Genomic DNA, 19,956 nt, shown 5'->3' with positions numbered 1-19,956 from the left:
AACGGAAGTTGGCGGGTTAATGGGCCCAAATTTTGGAGTCACTTACATGATAAAAAAGTTAAAATATTATATTTAATAAATATATTTATTAATTTATAATATTCACAAGAAAATAAAAATTTGACCTAATTTTTTAACAATAAAAAAGATTTATATTTTAATAATTTATTGATTGAATATTCTTAAGGAAAAATATGTAATTTTTTATTAAAATTTTATATTTTTTATAAATTATTTAAATTTTTATTTAAAAATTAAACAATTATGACTTGAAATTGATAGTTATAATTAACAGATACATATAATTTATTTGAATTTCTTATAATTTATTTGAATTTTCAAGCAAATCAGAAAAAAAAACATTGTATATTTTATTTTTAGCAACCATATAATAAGTAACTTAACAAAATCTTCATTTGTAACTTCTAGAACTAACTCAAGATTCGATTCCATCATCGAATAACACTTAAAAGATCGGTTAAGAACTCAGTATAAAACCAAATAAAACATAAATTTCACAGTGTTGACTTTAAGACAGCTTTCCTTAAGGTGTTATTTGTCTCCGCTCATAAAAGAGTTTATGATATGTTATGAGAAATTAACTATACTTTTCTAACTAAAGTTCTACTTTTATTGTTCTCCTACAAAATTCCAATAATATAATACTTTACAACCAATGCATATAAATAGTTCTAAACTACATTAAAAATTGACAGGAACTCCAAAAAAAAAAGCTCATCATCTTTTATACCAAGTAAGAAGACATCAGATTCCAACTGATTTTCATGTGATTAGGCATTGATGCTACGAAGCGCAGTAGATCCGGTTTAGAGCTAACTGCTGGATTTAACATTTCCGACTCATTTAAAACATGAACAAACTTCGCGATGTTAGGGAGCACCAGCTCCCTACAGTGGAGATGTAACAAGGGCACCTTAGATAAGACACTTCCCTTCTGTATATCAAGGCCTTCTGGCCGACGCAATTTGTAGGGTTTTTTTGTCACCGGCTCAATATCAACTCGAGGAGACTGCTTCCACCTCCGGTGCACAAACCAACCATACTTATAGTCACCGACAATTGGAGTACCAAGAGCTTCAGCGCAGTGGACACGGAGCTACAAGAATAAGAAAAATAATTACTCTAAAGAAACCTTCAAGAAAAGAATATATATTTTTTTAAATAACTTGAAGAAATGAATTATGGAACATCTTGAGAAATGTTCAAACGTGTGACCCTCAGGTTTCATCTAATTTCAATATTTGGCAACAACAAGAATAAATAGAAATTACTTAGTATCTACTTTAGTAGAACACTACTATGCAACTCTGAAAATGAACCCAGAATGCTTAAAGGCCAAGTAACTTCAAAATAATAAAACCCATTTATAGAGAGAGAGGCTTGGAATTGGAAGATTATGATGCCATAGAAAACATAAAGAGACTGTAATTTTACGCTAGCCACCACCTGCGATCAATGCAATATAAGATGAAGAAAATTCCACAACTATTCATACAGGGCTGCCGCTATTGCAGAGTAACTCTCCTGATTTCTACCTTCAAAACCTAGCATTAACAGCTTTGAACATGCAGTTGCACTTTTTGAGGTCCTATAGCCTATATTTTATATATATAAAAAAGCCCTATAGCCTATATTGCAGCCATCAAATTATGCCCTTTCAACCATTTGACTTACAAGTTTATTCAGGAGAAAAAAAATTTCAAGTTATTAGTTGTTGAGTTACAGATGGTAAAACCTTTTGTTCCATAAACAGTCCCAACGGATTATGAGGATCATTTACCTGATGCTTTCTGCTAGTAAGTGGTCGCAGTTCAATCCACGAACATCCATTTATTGTGGGACCAAGTACCCTATATTCTGTGATTGCCTCCTGTGAAGCTTCTAAACCTGATGACTGGGCCAAGACAACCCTCTCAGTCTTCCCATCATCAAGCAGCACCTGCAAGTTGCAATAATTGCCACACCATACTCAAGATTCTTGCAAATGAGTACAAACCGCTAAGCTACCGCACAATGTTATCAAATGTCTGCACACTCACTGAGAGGGCAGGGATAGAGGGGGCGAGAGATAGAACCTTTGAAAGAGGTGCAGAAACTAATCCTTCCCTCTCTTTAGGAGATCCTATGACCAATGCCCAATATCGCTGATACATTGCTTCACATGCATCATTCCAAGCCTAAAATTTTTGAAATATAAGAATGAAACCATTTTTTTCAAAGCATGAAGTATAGGAAACATATACAATAATTGTTTATTAGGTTAGGTGGAAGAAGAATACCTTAAATGAAGATTTTGCCCCTTTTAAGTCACTGAACACCCAATGAAGAAGACTTATGCTTTCCTTTGTCCGTCCCATTATGAGCAGACCACTGCTCTCTCTGTCAAGGCGATGAACCTGAAAACATTTACAAGAAAAAGCAATTTTTTTTAAATAATACAAGATTAAGCAAATTAAAAAACAAATCATGGAAAACTCTTCCCAGGGGGACTAACCAGTGCAAGACCTAAGAATATTATTAGTAATTCCAGACTTATATTTAATTGCTACTCCTTCATATGCCATTTATATGTCATATTTAATATTCTAGACATAGGATATCTAAGAGCCAAATAAATAGTTTGGTCTTGTCCTATTGGTATACATACTGCTAGCAATGAAACAGTAGAGATATTCTGAGTGCATACATGTAACGGTTGTAACACTGGTATAATGGTGATTGTGTTCTTTGTCACTCATTGTCAATGGTGATTGTGGATCACGAACCCCTGTGAATGTGGATTATGATTTCCCTTATTTCCTAGCTTCTTTTGCCACTATTCTTACATCAATTTGCTACCATGGTTAAATTCTCGATATTGGTGTCAAATTTCCAAAGTTACAAACCTAATTATCCAAAATTTGAAAGAAAAAACTGCAAAGTAGTACAAGCAAAGCAAACTCGTAGAAAGATAATCTAATATTAAGAAGAGTATCCCTACAAGGCCTGACAGATTGCATCAGATATGTCTACTCAGAAATTTTAGAGAAAAAGAATACCCTTCTCAAGTGCTGAGTCATAAATACAGGAAAGAACGACATGATTGTTATGCATGGAAAGAATGTTCATACGTTTTCTGTTGAATATTACAACCCTATATATACAAATTTTTTAGGATTGAAAAGAAAATAAATAATTAATTATATATAATATAATGTGCTTTTATACTCTTTAACCTATTTCACTATATATGGTGTAATTGACCTTTATTCCCTTCAACCTAATTCGTCATTTCTCTAACACTCCCCCTCAAGCTAGGGAATCGATGTTGTCCATTTGCATCTTACCAATAAGAGTCTGTAATACTAGATTGCTCAAGCCTTTAGTCAATACATCTAGCAATTGAGAATTAGTAAGCATATACGAGGGACATATTACATCTGTAAAAATTTGGAAAAAAATATTTACTTTATTTCCACTCTATATTTAGGTGGTACAGGCGTCACATATATATTCAAAATTCCCACGTACAAATAAAAAATTACCCTTATAATAAATGAAGAAAATTGAGAAGAAAATATTCTGCTTCTCATTTTCTTGATGAATGATTTACACATATATATACAAATCTGCTGTTTCTAACAACCTAACAAATTTTGGAGAAATCCTAACAAAATTCTGGTTGAGGAGGAATTTTGTTGGTGACATCCTTCATTTACACAGAATGTACAACTCATAAACAAAAAATAACAACTGTAAATAAATGTATTTAATCCTAATTTATTTTTTTAATTATTTATTTTCTACACTCTCCCTCAATTTAGTTTACGTATATGTTGACTAAACTTAGATTGGATATTATGTCATCAAAGTTTCTCTTGAGAAGAGCTTTCGTTAGAATATCTGCAATCTATTGATTCGTTGGAATGTACATCAGAGTTATAGTCCCATCTTCCAATTTTTCTTTAATAAAATGACGATCGATCTCCACATATTTGGTTCTATCATGATGTAATGGAGTTTTGGCCATACTGATTGTTGATTGGTTGTCGCACCATACTTTCATAAGCATATTATTGAAAACTTTTAATTTTTCAAATATTTTCTTCAACCAAACACCTTCATAAATATTATGAGCAAGCGCTCTAAATTTTGAGTCTGCATTACTGCGAGACACAACTGACTGTTTTTTACTTCTTCAAGTAACCAAGTTACTTCAAACATAGGTACAATATCCTGATGTAGATTTCTTGTCATCTGTAGAACCTGCCCAATCCGCATCCATGTAGATTTCAACACCTCTTCTGTCTGTCTTCTAAAAGAATAAACCTTACCCTGGAGTCTTCTTGAAATACCTTAGAATCCGATACACAACACTTATGTGATCTTCAGTTGGCTGATGCATGAACTGACATACTGTAAAACCGATGTTTGGTTTTGTGTGAGCTAAATAAATAAGTTTCCCAATAAGTCTTTGGTATCTCCCTTTGTCAACCATTTTATCACTGATTCTGGATCCAATTTTGATGACTGAATCCATCAAGGTGTCAGCGGGCTTGCTTCCTAGCATCCCAGTCTCTTTTAAGAGATTCAGAATGTACTTTCGTTTAGAAACTAATATCCTCTTTTTTTATCTAGCCACTTCCATACCGAGAAAGTACTTCAATACCCCAAGATCTTTTATTTCAAATTTTTTGGTAAGGAATTCTTTAAGTTTTTGAATCTCCTTAAGATGATCTCCTGTAAGAATGATATCATCAACATATACAATCAAAATAGCTTTCTTACCTGAGATACAGTGTTTGACAAACAATGTATGATCGAATTGATATTATTCATATCCTTTATATTTTACGGTTTTTGTGAATCTGTTAAACTATACCCTTGGAGATTGTTTTAAGTCATAGAGTGATTTTTTCAATTTATACACTTTCTGAGAATTGTCAGTTAATTCGAACTTTGGTGGTATATTCATATACACATCTTTTTCCAAATCGCCATTAAGGAATGCATTCTTTACATCTAGTTGACACAGTGGCCAGTCAAAGTGAGAAGAGTATCCGAATAGTATTGTGCTTGGCAACTGGTGCAAACATCTCCTGATAATCTACACCATATGATTGTGTATAGCCTTTGGCTACCAGGCGAGCCTTAAGCCGATTCACACTCCCATCTGTATTATATTTGGTTGTAAAAACCCATTTGCATCCCATTTGACGCTTTCCTGGAGGAAGATCAGTTAGTTCTCATGTCTCATTCTTTTCAAGTGTCTTGATCTCATCTAGGACAGCTAACTTCCATTCTGGAATTTCCAAGGCCTCATGTATTGTTCTAGGTTTAGGTGAGCTACTGTCTATCCTGCACACAAGTGCATGATGTTCCGAGAATAATTTGTCCAATGAAATATAATCCTGTATAGGATATTTAGTGCTTGTCCAAGTACCCTTCCTCAAAGAAATAGGAATATTAGAATCAACGGAATCAAGATTTAGTACAGAAATTATGTTACCTGGATCAGCGGTGAATTCATGGCAGTGCCTGGATGATTCAAGTACTTTTCCTTTGTTTCTTCTCGTATAGACACGTAACTCACTCGTTACAGGTAATGTGCTTTCTGTAACTGGTTTTGGTTCTAATTTCTTTTATGAGGTTTTGAGTTTGGTCTCCAAGGAAGGTTTGTCTAGTAGTAGATTTTGTGGGTAGAGAGGAGGTACACTCACATCCCACAACTGATATTTCTGAGTGAATGTCTCTCCCTGAATATCAGTAGTGGGATAAAACGGTTGGTTCTCAAAAAATGTGACGTCCATTGTATTATAAAACTGGCGGGTTTCCGGTCCTAAACATTTATATCCTTTTTGATTTGGTGAGTACTCAACAAAAAAACACTTTATTGCTCTTGGGTTTAATTTCCCACGAATATACTTACGAACATGGACATATGCTGAACAACCAAAGACTTTAAGTGGCAAAGTGTTTAAGATGTGTAAATTGGGAAAGATTTTTGAGAGGATAGTATACGGTGATTAAAACTGTAGGATACGGGAGGGCATCCGATTAATCAAATAGGTAGTTGAAAGAACAGCCTCTCTTCAAAGATATTTTGGTATATGAGTGGTGAACATGAGTGACATGGCAACCTCAAGGATATGTTTGTTTTTTCTTTCGGTTATGCCGTTTTACTGTGGAGTATGAACACAGGAATTTTGATGAATAATGTCATGTTCAATAAAGTATTTTTCAAGAGTATTTTCAAAATATTCACAAGCATTGTCGGATTTCAATACTTGGATGGTAGCATGAAATTAGGTTGGAATCATTGTATGGAATTTTTTAAACAGGAATCCCACTTCAGATTTTTCCTTCATGAGAAATGCCCAAGTGATTCTTGTATGGTCATCAATAAAAGATACAAACCATCTACTTTCGGAAATATTGGAAACCCTGAAAGGGCCCCAAACATCAAATTAATGCAAATGGTTTACACGGTTTATATGGTAGACTAGGGAATGAACTTCGAGTATGTTTAGAAAATTGGCAAACTTCACACTGTAATAAAACTGGATCTTTTCTTTTAAATGGTAATGGGAACATCTTTTTCAAGTACATGAAGTTTGTATGTCATAATGTATAGTGCCACAATATAATATCATGGTCATTATTTTCGGAAATAGAAACAGAGTTTTCACATACTGCATTATGAGCTTGTCTTTTAGAAGTGTTGACTTAAAACAAATATAATCTTGAGCTCATCCTAGCACTGCCAATCGTCCTCCCCGAGTCCAAATCCTGAAAATTACACATATTAAAAATAAATTTCGCAATACATTTCAAATCTTCACATAACTTGCTGATAGATAACAAATTACAATCCAAATTTGAAACATGGAGAACTGAACAGAGAGTCAAATTTGGAGACAAATTTACAGAACTCATTCCTGCCACTTTTGAGAGAGAACTATCTGCAATTCTGATTGAAAAATTTTCTTTACATCTTCTGTAATTTTGGAACATTGAAAAATCTTCACTCATATGATCAGATGCTTCAGAGTCTACCACCCACACTTGTCCTTTTTTTGAAAAAACAGATAAACCAAAAATATTACATTTGTGTGCCACAGAAGCAATAGGTCTTTTCCCATCTCATCAAAAATTACTTCCTCAACCATCACGTGATTTCCTTGATGCTTGTTGGAGGTTTTTGTTTTCGATGTTTTCCACTCACCCGAAGGTAGTTTCCAATCACTTGGCTTGCCGTGAAGCTTCCAGCAATGTTCCCGAGTGTGCCCTAGCTTCCGACAGTGATCGCACCAGGGCCTTGTCTTCTTCATTCGACTGCCAATCGCTCGGGTTGTGAGAGCTGAAGAATTTTCAATCAGATGAAATTGGTTAATCTCTCCCATCATGATCTTCCAACAACTCTCCTCATGTCGAACCTCAGAAAATGCTTCCCGAAGACTCGGCAACGTTCCCGAATCGCGTCGAGATTTTTGTTCAGCCCTAGCAGGAATTTATTTTCTTCCACAAAAGCTCTGAAGTTTTGCGCATCCTCGAGACAGTTCCAGTGACGCTCCTCAAAGGCGTCCATTTGTTGCCAACTTTGACTAAAGATACTGTAATGCTGGGTGACACTAAGTTCTCCTTACTGAAGGTTATAAAGAGTTGACTCGATTTCAAATATTGCAGAGGTATTTTGCTTGCTGAAGTAGAGTTCCTGTGCTGCCTTCCAGATTTCATGAGCAGTTTCATAGAGAAGGAAATTCTTTCCGATTTCATGGGTCACTGAGGTGATAAGGCAGGACATGACCATACTGTCTTCGATCTCCTAGGTTTATGCATTTGCATTGGATGCTGGAGGAGGCACGAGTTCGCCAGTGAGGTGCCCATAACACACTCGTTCGCGGATGAAGAGACGGACAGACGACAACCATTGAAGGAAGTTGCTGCCGTCGAGTTTGTGTCCTGTGATACAAGATGATGGTAGCTCACTCACAGCTTTGGTTGTTGCTGTGTGGTGATAAGAACCAGAGGAAACTTCTGGTGGAGAGGATGGAAGCTCACCTGAGGCCATTTCTGATTACAGCTCAGCAGGGTTTGATTTCTTCTTGGATCAGGTATGCTCTGATACCATGAAGAAAATTGAGAGAAAAATATTCTACTTCTCATTTTCTTGATGAATGATTAACACATATATATACAAATCTGCTGCTTCTAACAACCTAACGAATTCTGGAGAAATCCTAACAAAATTCTAGTTGAGGAGGAAATTTGTTGGTGACACCCTCCATTTACACGGAATGTACAGCTCATAAACAAAAAATAACAGCTATAAATAAATGTATTTAATCCTAATTTATTCTTCTAATTATTTATTTTCTACAATAAAGATACTAAATAATTAAAATAAAGAGCTATATAGGAAAAGTATCACAATTATTTAGGCAACCCAACATTATTGTCAACACTTCCCCTCAAGTTAGTGCAAAAATATCACACATACCCAACTTGCATGTCAGGTTCTGAGGAGTTTTGTTGCAAACTCCTTTAACGAAAATATTAGTCATTTGATTGATAGAAGACACATGATATAAGTATAAGGAGTCATCAACCACTTTCTCTTTTATGAAGTGACGGTAAATCTCAATGTGTTTCGTCCGGTCATGTTGAACTAAATTTTGGTCAATACTAATGGCTGCTTTATTGTCACAAAACAATGACAGACTTCCTTCTTTAAACAGTTCTAATTCCTTCATTAGCTTTTACGACCATCATAATTCACATACCTCTTGAGTCATTATTCTATATTCTTCTTCAGCACTAGAACAGGGAACTACACTATGCTTCTTACTTTTCCATATAACCAAGTTACCTCCAACGAGTATGCAGTAACTAATAGTTGACCTTCCATCATTTGGAAATCCAACCCAGTAGATATCTGTAAATGCTTCTATCTTAAAGTGATCATTTCTAAAAAAGAGTAAACTTTTTCCTAATGTAGATTTTAGATATCATAATATTCGAAAGACAATATGTAAATGAGTTTTGCGAGAATCATGCATGTACTAACTAACCAAATTAATTGCATATGTTATATCTGGTCTGGTATGTGAAAGATAAATAAATTTTCCAACCAATCTTTGATATCTTCCCATATCAACTGACGTACCACTACCAGCTTGTAGTTTGTGATTACGTTCAATAAAAGATTCTGCTGCCTTGCAACCCATCATATTAGTGTCTTCTAATAAATATAAGATATACTTTCTTTGAGAAATGAAGATTTTTTCATTAGATTTGGCAACCTCAATTCCTAAAAAGTACTGCAATTTTCCTATATCCTTAATTTTAAATTCTCGAGCAAGAAATTCTTTTAGTCGAGTCATCTCCTTTGTATCATCTCTAGTCACCACAATATCATCTATATAAACAATAAGAAGAGTGATCTTACCCTCACAATACTTGATGAACACGGTATGATCAACATTACTTCGTTGATATCCGAAAAAAATCATAAGTCCTCTGAACCTTTCAAACCATACTCTTGAAAACTACTTTAATCCATACAAGACCTTCTTTAATTTGCAAATTTTCCTTGCATTTTTTAATCTTCAAATGCAGGTGTAATTTCCATATACACCTCTTCTTCTAAATTCCCATAGATGAATGCATTTTTCACATAAAATTGGTGCAAATTCCAATCAAGATTAGCAGCACAGGATAGTAATATTATGATTTTGTTCATTTTTGCGACTGGAGCAAAAGTTTCATGATAGTCAACTCCATAAATATGAGCAAACCCTTTAGCTACTAATCTAATTTTGTATTTTTCAATTGATCCATCTATTTTGTGTTTAGTGAACACCCATTTGCAATCAATCATCTTCTTTCCATGTGGAGTTGAAACAAGCTCCTATGTTTCATTTTTTACGAAAGCTTTCGTTTCTTCAATCATCACTTTCTTCCATTTGGGATCTCGTAACGATTCTCTCCAATCCAGTGGAATATACACAAAGAAAACAGATAAGAAAAAACTCTATAGGAGAGAAATAGAGAGTCATAAAAAATAAAGTTAAACATAGAATGCTTAGTGCAAGTTCTGATACATTTTCTAAGAGTAATGAGTTTATCAAATAATTCACAAGGAGAAGATGACTCACCAGTATTTTCAGAAACTGAGGAAGATTCTTGACCTGAAATAGGCTGCAAGATGACTTTTCCTATCTTATCTCTCCTTGAATACTTCTTCATGTATGATTTATCCAGTCGTCCAATATTTTCTTCTTAAGTAAGATCTTCTGACATAAAATTCTTCTCTTGAATATGACTGTCAAGCGTTATCGAATTAGGCATCACCTCTTCCATTTCACTCTCCCCCCGAAGAGGTGTTGGGGTGGAGCTGAAGTATGATTCAGATTCTCTAAAAGCAACATCCATAGTCATAAAATATTTTCTAAATGATGGATGATAACACTTGTAACCCTTTTGAGTAGAAGAATACCCAATAAATACACATTTGAGAGCTCTAGATTTCAGCTTACTCACGTTTCAAATATGGACAAAGCAAACACATTCAAACACTAAGAGGAACAGTATAGAAATTTGTACCTTGCAAAACCTCCAGAGGACTCCAAAAATCAAAAACCCTCAAGAGCATTCTATTAATAAGGTAGGCAGCTGAGAGAACTGCATTTCCCCAATAACTTTTTAGTAGATTCATGATGAACATTAGTGACCGAACTACCTCCAATATGTACCTGTTTTTTCTTTCAGCAACCTTGTTCTATTCACTGGTATAGGCACAACTTGTCTGGTGAATTATGCCATTAGACTCCAAGTAGGCACGGAATCCACCATTTATATATTTTGTACCGTTGTCTGTTTTTAAAATCTTAACTTAAGCATCAAACTGTGTACGTACTATTTTATGAAATGATTGAAAACATGAGAACACATCACTTTGGGCTTTCAACAGATAAATTTATGTTAATCTAGTACAGCAGTCAATGAAAGTAACAAACCATTTATGACCAAACATGAATGTATTCTAAGTAGGTCCCCAAATATCTGAATGAATAGTCATAAACGTAGTAGGACTTCTATAGTTACTCACATGATATGAACTCATTCTATGTTTACTTAACTCACATGCATCACAAAATAAAGAATCAATAGAAATTCTTTTAAATATTGTGGAATATGATTTTTTTTAAAGTAAAGAAAGAATGATGTCCCAACCATCGATGCAACTGTAAGATTTTCCTATTGACATCTGTATCTCCGAAGGCAACTTAATTCCCAATTATGCTTCGACTTTCCTGTTTGAAGATCTTAAAGGACATAATGGTCAGGAAAAACTCAATTTTACAGTTAAGATATCTAGTAAGGTTACTAATGGATAAGAGACTGTCAGAAAAAATAGACACATGAAGGACTGAAAATAGTGTAATGGTCGTAATAGAATTAATGGAACTTGTTCCAGATATAATAGTGTATGATCCATCTGCGACCTGAACATTTTCTCGTTGAGTACATGAAAAAATAGGTTAGGAAATCTTTAGAAGAGCTTGTCATGTGTCTATTAATTCCAGAATCTACAATCCAAATATCAGAATTGGAAATAGCAAGAAGAGAAATACTTGAGTTTACCATCTTTGATGTACCAATAGTTGATAAAGGGTAACCCAAACTTGAAGCCAACAATCTCTTTACTCCTGTCATTATCTAAAAATAATTAGAAACAAAGAAAGAACGATACCCAGTTGCTAATCTCAACAAGATAGAAAAGTCCCTCTAATCAATACCAGTGATGCCAAAATTGCTACAAACTGGAACCAGATCTGTTGAACAGCAAAAGCGGTTCCAAAATAGCTCAGATTGGCTCCAAAAAATGGCTCAGATCAGCTTGGAAGCAACTCACCTCAACAGCTCACTTAGACTCTGAAAACAGATGTTATTTGTGTGCCAAGGGAGGGCAAATCGCAACCATGCGCGGCTGAGAGGAGAACAATTGCACGCGACCGCGTGAATCCTAGAAAAATGATCGGGTCAGGAGGCAAAGCTGGATCTGCGAAGCTGTTTGTGTGCATACTGGTGTCTTGCGCGAACAGAGCAGCTCAAGTACGAACCAGAGAGCTTGGTGTCATGCGGCTGCATGGATCCCAAGAAAGCAGATCAGGTTAGGTCGGGTGTGCACGAACTAAAGAAGGAAGCAGCGCGAACAGTTGCAAGCGGACGAATGGGAATGTGAAGCAGAGGATTGCGCGCGAAATGCTGCATAAACCACTACAGGCAAATGGAGCAAGGGCTGTACACGAAGGAGAAGACGAGTCGAGTTCGCGACCCATATGAGTTAATAATGCAATCCAGAGAGCTACGCGCAAAATGCCACTTGAACCGCTGCATTACGTTGGAGCAGGCAGGTTGGGTAGGCTGGAGATAGTCATCGGAGTAGGGCGGTTGGCTACCTGGTGAGACTATCCCTCTGATGGCCAGTGAGAAGTTTCTAGGGTTTGAAAGAAACCCTAAAATACCTTTACTCTACTCTGATACTATATAGAAAAAAATATTTACTTTATTTCCACTCCATATTTTGATGTTACAGGCATCACATATATATATATATATAAGATTTCTACACACAAATAAGGAATTACCCTTATAATAGGGATATTAAATAATTAAAAAAAAGAGCTATATAGGAAACATATCACAATTATTTAAACATCCAAATATTCATGTCAACAAGGTCACAATCAAGTTTTTTTTTTTTAATAAAATGTTTATCCACCTCAATGTGTGGTTCAATCATCTTGCACCAAATTGGTGTATGATGCTAATGGTTGATTTGTTATCGTAATATAGGCACATGGGATTTTCTCGCTTGACTCCAAGACCTTCCAAATTTTTTTTTTTGTCTACAGTAGTTCACTACATCTTATGTCATTGCTTGTAATTTTGATTCTACACTTGATCTCGTAGCTATAATTTGCTTCTTACTTCTTCAGGTGACTACCTTGGCCCCAAGGAAGGTACAATATCCTGGAGTACACATTTTATCTACAATTGACTCTGCATAATTTGCATTAGTATAGAGTTATAGGAGCAGTTTATCACTCTTCTTAAATATAATTTCTTTTCTAGATAACATTTTTAAGTAATGCAATATTATGTATGCTGCTTGAAGGTGTATTTCTTCCGAATTGTGCATAATTTGACACTCATTACATAGACAATGTCTGATCTTGTATGAGGTGAGTATATCAATTTTCCAACTAATCTCTAATACATTTCTTTATCTACTGGTGTATCTTATTATGTTATTCTTAATTTGTAATTAGAACCAACAAGAGTGCTAGCTAGTTTGCATGTTAACTTGTCAAAGTCTCTCAATAGGTCATGAATGTATTTTTTATGAGAAATAAAAATTTCGGATTAAGATGAGTGGGTGACTCAATTCCAAGAAAATACTTCAACTTACTAAGTTCCTTGATCTCAAATTCTTTTGCCACAATAGTATCAGTTTTCTCTCTTATCATCTCTTGTTACGATTATATCATCAACGTATACTAGGAGAGCTCTGAGTGCTTGATGAACAAAATGTGGTATCCTTGAGCTTGTTTAAATCTCATATCTATCAACACATTTGACAAACCTGCCAAATCATATTTTTGGTGATTTCTTGAGTCCATACAGGACCATCCATAGTTTATACTAGGAGAGCTCTGAGTGCTTGATGAACAAAATGTGGTATCCTTGAGCTTGTTTAGATCTCATATCTATCAACACATTTGTCAAACCTGCCAAATCATATTTTTGGTGATTTCTTGAGTCCATACAGGACCGTCCATAGTTTATATACCTTATATGGTCCTACTTCTTTATCAAAACTTGGTGAAATCTTCTACTAGATCTCTTTGTAGGAAAACATTTTTTACATCAAATTGTTGTACTTGTCAATCAAAATGAGCATCTAATGACAACAACATTTACACAATTTTCATCTTGGCTACTGATGTGAATGTCTCCTGATAATCTATCCCATATGTCTGTATATAATTTTGTCATCAATCTCACTTTATAATCTCCTAATTGTCCTATCTGCCTTGTAACTAAGGCCAAAGTTTCTACAATATAAGGTTTTGATACCACATCAAGAATGGTTTATATGTATTTTGTTGAACATTACAATTCTATATATACAAATTTTCTAGGACGAAAATGAAATAAATAATTAATTACATAAAGTGTAATTTACTCTTCTACCATTTAATCTAATTTACTACATATGGTGTAATTGATTTTTATACCCTTTAACCTAATTCGTCATTTCTCTAATAATTATTTTTATTTAATCATTAATTACGTTCAATGATGAAATACAACTTACATAATAACACAATCAAAGTACATAATACAATTCTAAACCAGAAAAAAAATATATTACAATAAGTTCATAAATGTAAAATTATCCTTTAAAAACAAAAAGTAAGATAGTTATTCCAAATTTGATGAAGTCGTTTCTTAGTCCCAAAATGTTAGTCAAACAAACTTTTATTGTGCATCTGCTTAAAGCCACTAAAAAGAATGTTAGTCTATCCAGTTCTTTGTTTGCAAAGTAGCTTTAAGTGGCTTTTGAAGTGAAGCAAAAGCTTCACAGCTTTTTCCCCCAAAACCAGCTTAGCTGGTTTGACCCCCAAAAAAAAATCCAAACATCATGAAAAAATCATCTCTTTCCCCAGCAATATCCTCAAATGCAATTAGTTTTGATGATAATCATGTATTGCCAGACTGTGCCTCTACATAAATGGGTAAAATAAGACATAGATATTAGGTCAATAACTTTTTTTTTGAAATAAAGACATTAGGTAAATAATGTTTAACAATCACAGAAATTATTACTATTTTCCTTTTCTCAACCTTTCTATGTCAACATTCATTTCAACTCTATAGTACTAAAAGCTTACCAACTTAGGACCTTCATCGTAATCATAAGATAAAGCTGCAGCAGCCAATGCATCCATGCTGTTATGTACTGGCAAATTTCCCTTAAGACATCATGATGAACAAAGAAGTTAGCAAGTAATTTGCTGCCATAGCAGGAAAATGACTGAATTAATGACAACACAGAAGAACTGAATTAGTGATATGGAAGAAATTTCTAACCTTGACTGGCAGCTTCGGGGGCTTATTGAGCACAAGGATAGCAGGATCCTGAAATTTGAACCATCATACACTCAAAAAAATAAAGAGAAAACACAGTGCACGGAAACTACAAAACTGGGGAAATAGCATTCACCAATATAAGATGAGAACAGACAAAGACATGTCAATAGACACGCCTGACTACCAGAAAAGAGAACACTAAATAGAAAGAAAAATGAATATAAGATATAAGCCATTTTTTACCTCCAATACACATAAATAACAGCTACACAGTGATAATGACATGCAAACAACAATAACAGAACAGAACGAGTAGTACTTGAATTTGAGACATGCCTTGTACCTAACGAGCCTCTGCAGATAATCTATCTCATCAGCATTTGGATACAGACTTCCACTCGGTATGGTGTCAAATCTCTTGGAAATCCTAGTCTCGGCAACTGAGACCGGTATATAGACTCTTGCACCTACTTCCATTACTTCATTAGGTTTAATCTGTAGGCAAGCTGTATTATTGTAGAATAATTAAACCCGCATGGCATACAATCCTTGAGAAAGCAAATGAAGGAGAAGGAGATCAATCCAACTTTCCCAGCCAAAACTTAAATTATAATATGTTGAATTGAGGTAAATGATACTACACATGTGACCCCTAGTACCTTTCTCATGGGGCTCACTTGCGCTTTCTTCTGTTCAAGCATATCATCTGAATTTCGACACTCCATCTGGACCTGTCAAAAGAGAAAAACAAACAACATATTACTAGGATGCAAAAATCTCAATCAAGCTTAAAAACTTTGGGTATAACTATCAAAACATTAAATTGATACACGAATCTTAAGAAAAAGCAGAAAAAAAATTTTAGATTTATAACTATATACTTTTTCACATTAACAAACAACATAAACGAATAATCACGTATAATTATTGCATACTGAATAACAGAAAGAGGGGAGGATGTTGTCTACAAAGGGTAACTTGAAGGATTCCCTCTGAATTCATCCTAATATGCAGAATCCGAGGGCTAAGATTCCTTTGAAGCAGATTTAGAAGACTAAGGCATCCCTATGATTCCCTTCTTTCTTTAGGAAGCAGCCTGCGAAGAATTCTTTGGACAACTTGAGAAAAAATAAATATTTTTTTGTCAATGTCTGCCCTTTGAGTCTTCAGGAGTATGAATCTCCCAATCATCCAAAGGCTGGAAAATATCTGGATGCTGTTCTTAGACTTCTCAACCTGTATTGAGCAGTTCCAAGTTCGGCTGTGAAAAGCTTTGGGCATGCAAGGACTTTAGAGTCCATAAATCAAGAAAGAAGCTGCAACACCTTATTCTCTGTCTGTTTTCTGAGATTCTTGCTTCCAATCCCGTAATGTTTTATAGACAAGGCATCCTAACCTTGATGGATGACTGTTAGGGAATCTTATAGACTTCTTACCTCATTACAAAATTCCTTGGTCTCTGCCAACAATATTCATTTTTCTCAAAAAAAAGTGGAAACCTCTCGTTTTAAAAATGCAGACCAAAATCTCCCTGTTTGTATCTACCCTTTTGCCGGCTGACTTTGACTCTCCTCTTTAAATTTTAATAGCAACAGTACAATGATAAAATGCCCTTCTATTTCCCTAAAAAAATCTATGTAAACACTCAGACATTTAAACCATATTATCCCCTTTATGTGCTCAGCTAACAGATATCTATAATACTGACATCAATAAAGATAATGAAGAGTGATGCTGGTATTTAATCAAGTAGTGCGGGATATATGGCTGAAGTAGAACATAATGATTTGGGAATTGGACAGCTTAACCACTCTCCTCTCCTTAGCCAATTAAATCCAACTTTTGTTAATCAAGGGAGCTGCAAGAAATTAGGTTTCCTGGAAGCTGACATGAACAAGAAAAGGCTACTCCTGGAAACCTTTTTCCTAAATCTTCATGAAACCGAAGTTGCCTCCTACCAGACAGAGATCAAATGATTTACTCCTCGTCAAAAAGAGTGGAATAGCAAGAAAAAATCACAAACAACTTAATGAAATTCAATATAATTTTACCTCAAGCAAAAGAGAACAGACAAACAAGATTTAAGGCTCACAACAAACAAGAGTTTTTAGTAAATCAATAACATAGTAAAATATAGACAATTAAGGAGACAAAATAAATTTGTATTTAAACTTTTAAGTCAAGCTAAGGAAAAAAATAATATGAACTAAGCAAAACTACAAATAAACAACTAAGCAATTAGAGAAAACAAAACAAAGATATAAGATAGGTACTCACAAGACCCTTGTTGAAATGGGACTGGATGACGCTATCATGGATCTCATCAAAGTAATATTTGACCCAACTTATGGCAGTTACATGCCGACCACCACCTCCACTAGCCATCTCATTATTGTTACTCTTTGCAGGCAAAGGGTGATCAGGGAATGGGGGCAAGGACAATAGTTGACGTGGCAACCTCTCGCACTTGGGAGGCCCCAAGCTCGCAATATTGTTAGACACTCGGATAATAGCCGGGGGAGGGGGGGAAACCCTAGAAAATTGTCTAGCTACCACCAAAAAAGGGTGTCTGAAGCTCACATCTTTGTTGATCTTCTTTTTCCACATAGTTTGTCTTGTCGATAGGCTTCTATTGAAACCCTAAACCTTCCATGGAAATGTAAGTGATTCACAAAGAGAGATACAACGACAAACAGAGATGGGAACAAAACTTCAGGAAAAATATATAAAAACAACAAAAATATCAACTAGACCATGCAATTGTTTTGAATTAGCAAGATTTCAATTATTTAGCAGGAGTATAAAATTACTACCACACAGGTGATGCAAGACAAAACTCTGCAATAATAAATACTTTTAGGATTTCATAATCGTCGCTAATCATATTAGGAGATCAGATGCTGGTCAAACTCATAAATTCAAAGTCCAATATGTTATAAGGAATAAAGTTGTGAGGCACCTACACCATATTATAGACTAAGTGACTAAATGTGTTTGCATGCTTATTTACTAGTTTCCTAACTAAAAGTTTATTAATTAAAATATTTACAAATCATACAAAAATGAGGATTATAAATAAATCAAAAAGAAAAACGAATAAATAAAAGGAAATAAATTACAAGAATACAAATAAAAACGAATATGATGCACAAAATTCTCAGCCCTTTCAGATTTAAAGTGCTTCTCATTCCATCCACATTGTTAGTCCACGATCATAACTACCTTTATTTTTTGTGAGTTTTTCATTGATTTTTTTTCTATTATTTTTGTTATAATCATACAAATTAAAAACAATATGCCACATTTAACTTATATTCTTTCATCAGCAGGCAATAATAACAAAAGACTTGGAAAACAACTAATTCCAATAATGAAACCCTACATGAGCATTAAAGATCACATGGGTAACTAATGACGAGGTAACCTATTAACTGTGATACAAACACCAAATGTTAACCAACAATAGTCTTAACATTAAATCCAAAAACAAAAAAAATATCGAACAGCAACATCGAATCACACAAACAGTGGGCAAATGATAAAAGACAACCTCTAACAGTAAACAAATCCCAAGCAGACTACATACTAATGTCATTTTGGAACTAAATCCTCATAACTAAAGAGCAAGTCATTTTCAAGGGTCACCCATCATTGAACCTAAAACATCAAGCAATTCAGTAAAGAACATTGATAAATACAGACTAATAAAAGTGATTTTTGAAATTGTTATGTGATCCTTATGAAACTAACACCACCCATTAAAATACAGATTGACCCAAAATCTCAATTTGAAATTCACATATACTCCTCCAACTCCAGTAACACCACAATACATCATTGGAAAAAGAAAAAACTTTACATGAACCTACTGGAATTACGAAGTTTCAAAGAAATTAAACAAATACCTACGGATTGGGACAATTCCTCCTTTCCTTCAACTTTTCCTTTCTTTCTTTCAATGTTTCCTTTTTCTCTGCCTTCTCGAGCTCTCAGTTTCCCTTTCTCTCTCTCTCTCTTGGCCCTTGACGCGATTTACTTCTGGAAATCAGAAAACAGTCACGCGTCTCCCATATTTTTCGATTTTCCTCCTCTCTTCACTAATCGCCTCTGTCCTTCTCGCTATCCCCTTATCTTTCTTGTTTGAACGCCAACCAAACACAATCATCCCGGAAATCTCTCTTCTCTCTCCCCTCTTCTATCTCCGAAAACCAGACTTCCTCCTTCAACTCAGTTTTTCTGCTTTGTTCCACCAGGCTTCCCTCTTTTCTCTATCTAGCTCCCTTAGCTCACCCTCTCTCACTTTTTTCTTCTCTGCCTTTGGATTTTATCCACCAAAAGTAAAAACCCAGGTCTCCTCTCTCCCTTCCCTCTCAAATTTCCCGATTTTTCACGAGTCCCCCCTTACCGCTGGTCATTTTAGATTCTCTCTCACCGATGATTAATTAATATATATTAATAACAGTAATTAAATCATAATAACATAAAATTAAAATAAAAAAAAAAATTTACATTTTAAAGAATAGTATATTAATATATATTAAGAATATATTTTTATTTAAATAATATAATTATATTTTTAATTAAATTAGTAATTTATTATTTATTATTATAATAAATAATATAAAAAATATATTTATTATTAATTAATTAATTATTATTATATTAAATTTAAAATTATTTTAATAAATAATAAATTAAAATATATTTAAAATAATCACGTATTATAATTTAATTTATTAATTAATATTATTTAAAAAATTAATTATCAATAAAATTTTATATGTATAATAATAT

General features: G+C 34.3%; 1 protein-coding gene across 4 annotated transcripts; it reads right to left on the bottom strand.

The window, feature by feature from the left end:
- Positions 1-492: 492 nt before the first annotated feature.
- On the bottom strand, positions 493-19,574 carry LOC110807336 (Pseudouridine synthase family protein). Of its 4 annotated transcripts, none has more exons than XM_088220773.1 (10): positions 19,068-19,574; positions 17,440-17,808; positions 15,822-15,893; positions 15,499-15,657; positions 15,163-15,210; positions 14,964-15,044; positions 2,301-2,417; positions 2,097-2,198; positions 1,802-1,960; positions 493-1,117 (listed from the first exon to the last, which is right to left on the bottom strand). In XM_088220773.1, the coding sequence occupies exons 2-10, from the start codon at positions 17,767-17,769 to the stop codon at positions 746-748; spliced, it is 1,440 nt and encodes a 479-aa protein (XP_088076899.1). In that variant the 5' UTR covers positions 17,770-17,808; positions 19,068-19,574; the 3' UTR covers positions 493-745. The 4 variants fall into 4 exon arrangements, with proteins under 4 accessions (XP_088076899.1, XP_088076900.1, XP_088076901.1 ...); XM_088220774.1 differs by having other exon boundaries at positions 17,440-17,802; XM_088220775.1 differs by having other exon boundaries at positions 17,440-17,802; positions 19,072-19,574.
- Between the last annotated feature and the right edge of the window lie 382 nt (positions 19,575-19,956).

This window comes from Carica papaya, chromosome 5 (assembly GCF_054855325.1).
Source record: "Carica papaya isolate Zhongbai chromosome 5, ASM5485532v1, whole genome shotgun sequence".
NCBI lineage: Eukaryota > Viridiplantae > Streptophyta > Magnoliopsida > Brassicales > Caricaceae > Carica > Carica papaya.
The sequence above is the reverse complement of the archived record's forward strand: the minus strand, read 5'-3'. Positions and strand labels throughout refer to the sequence as shown.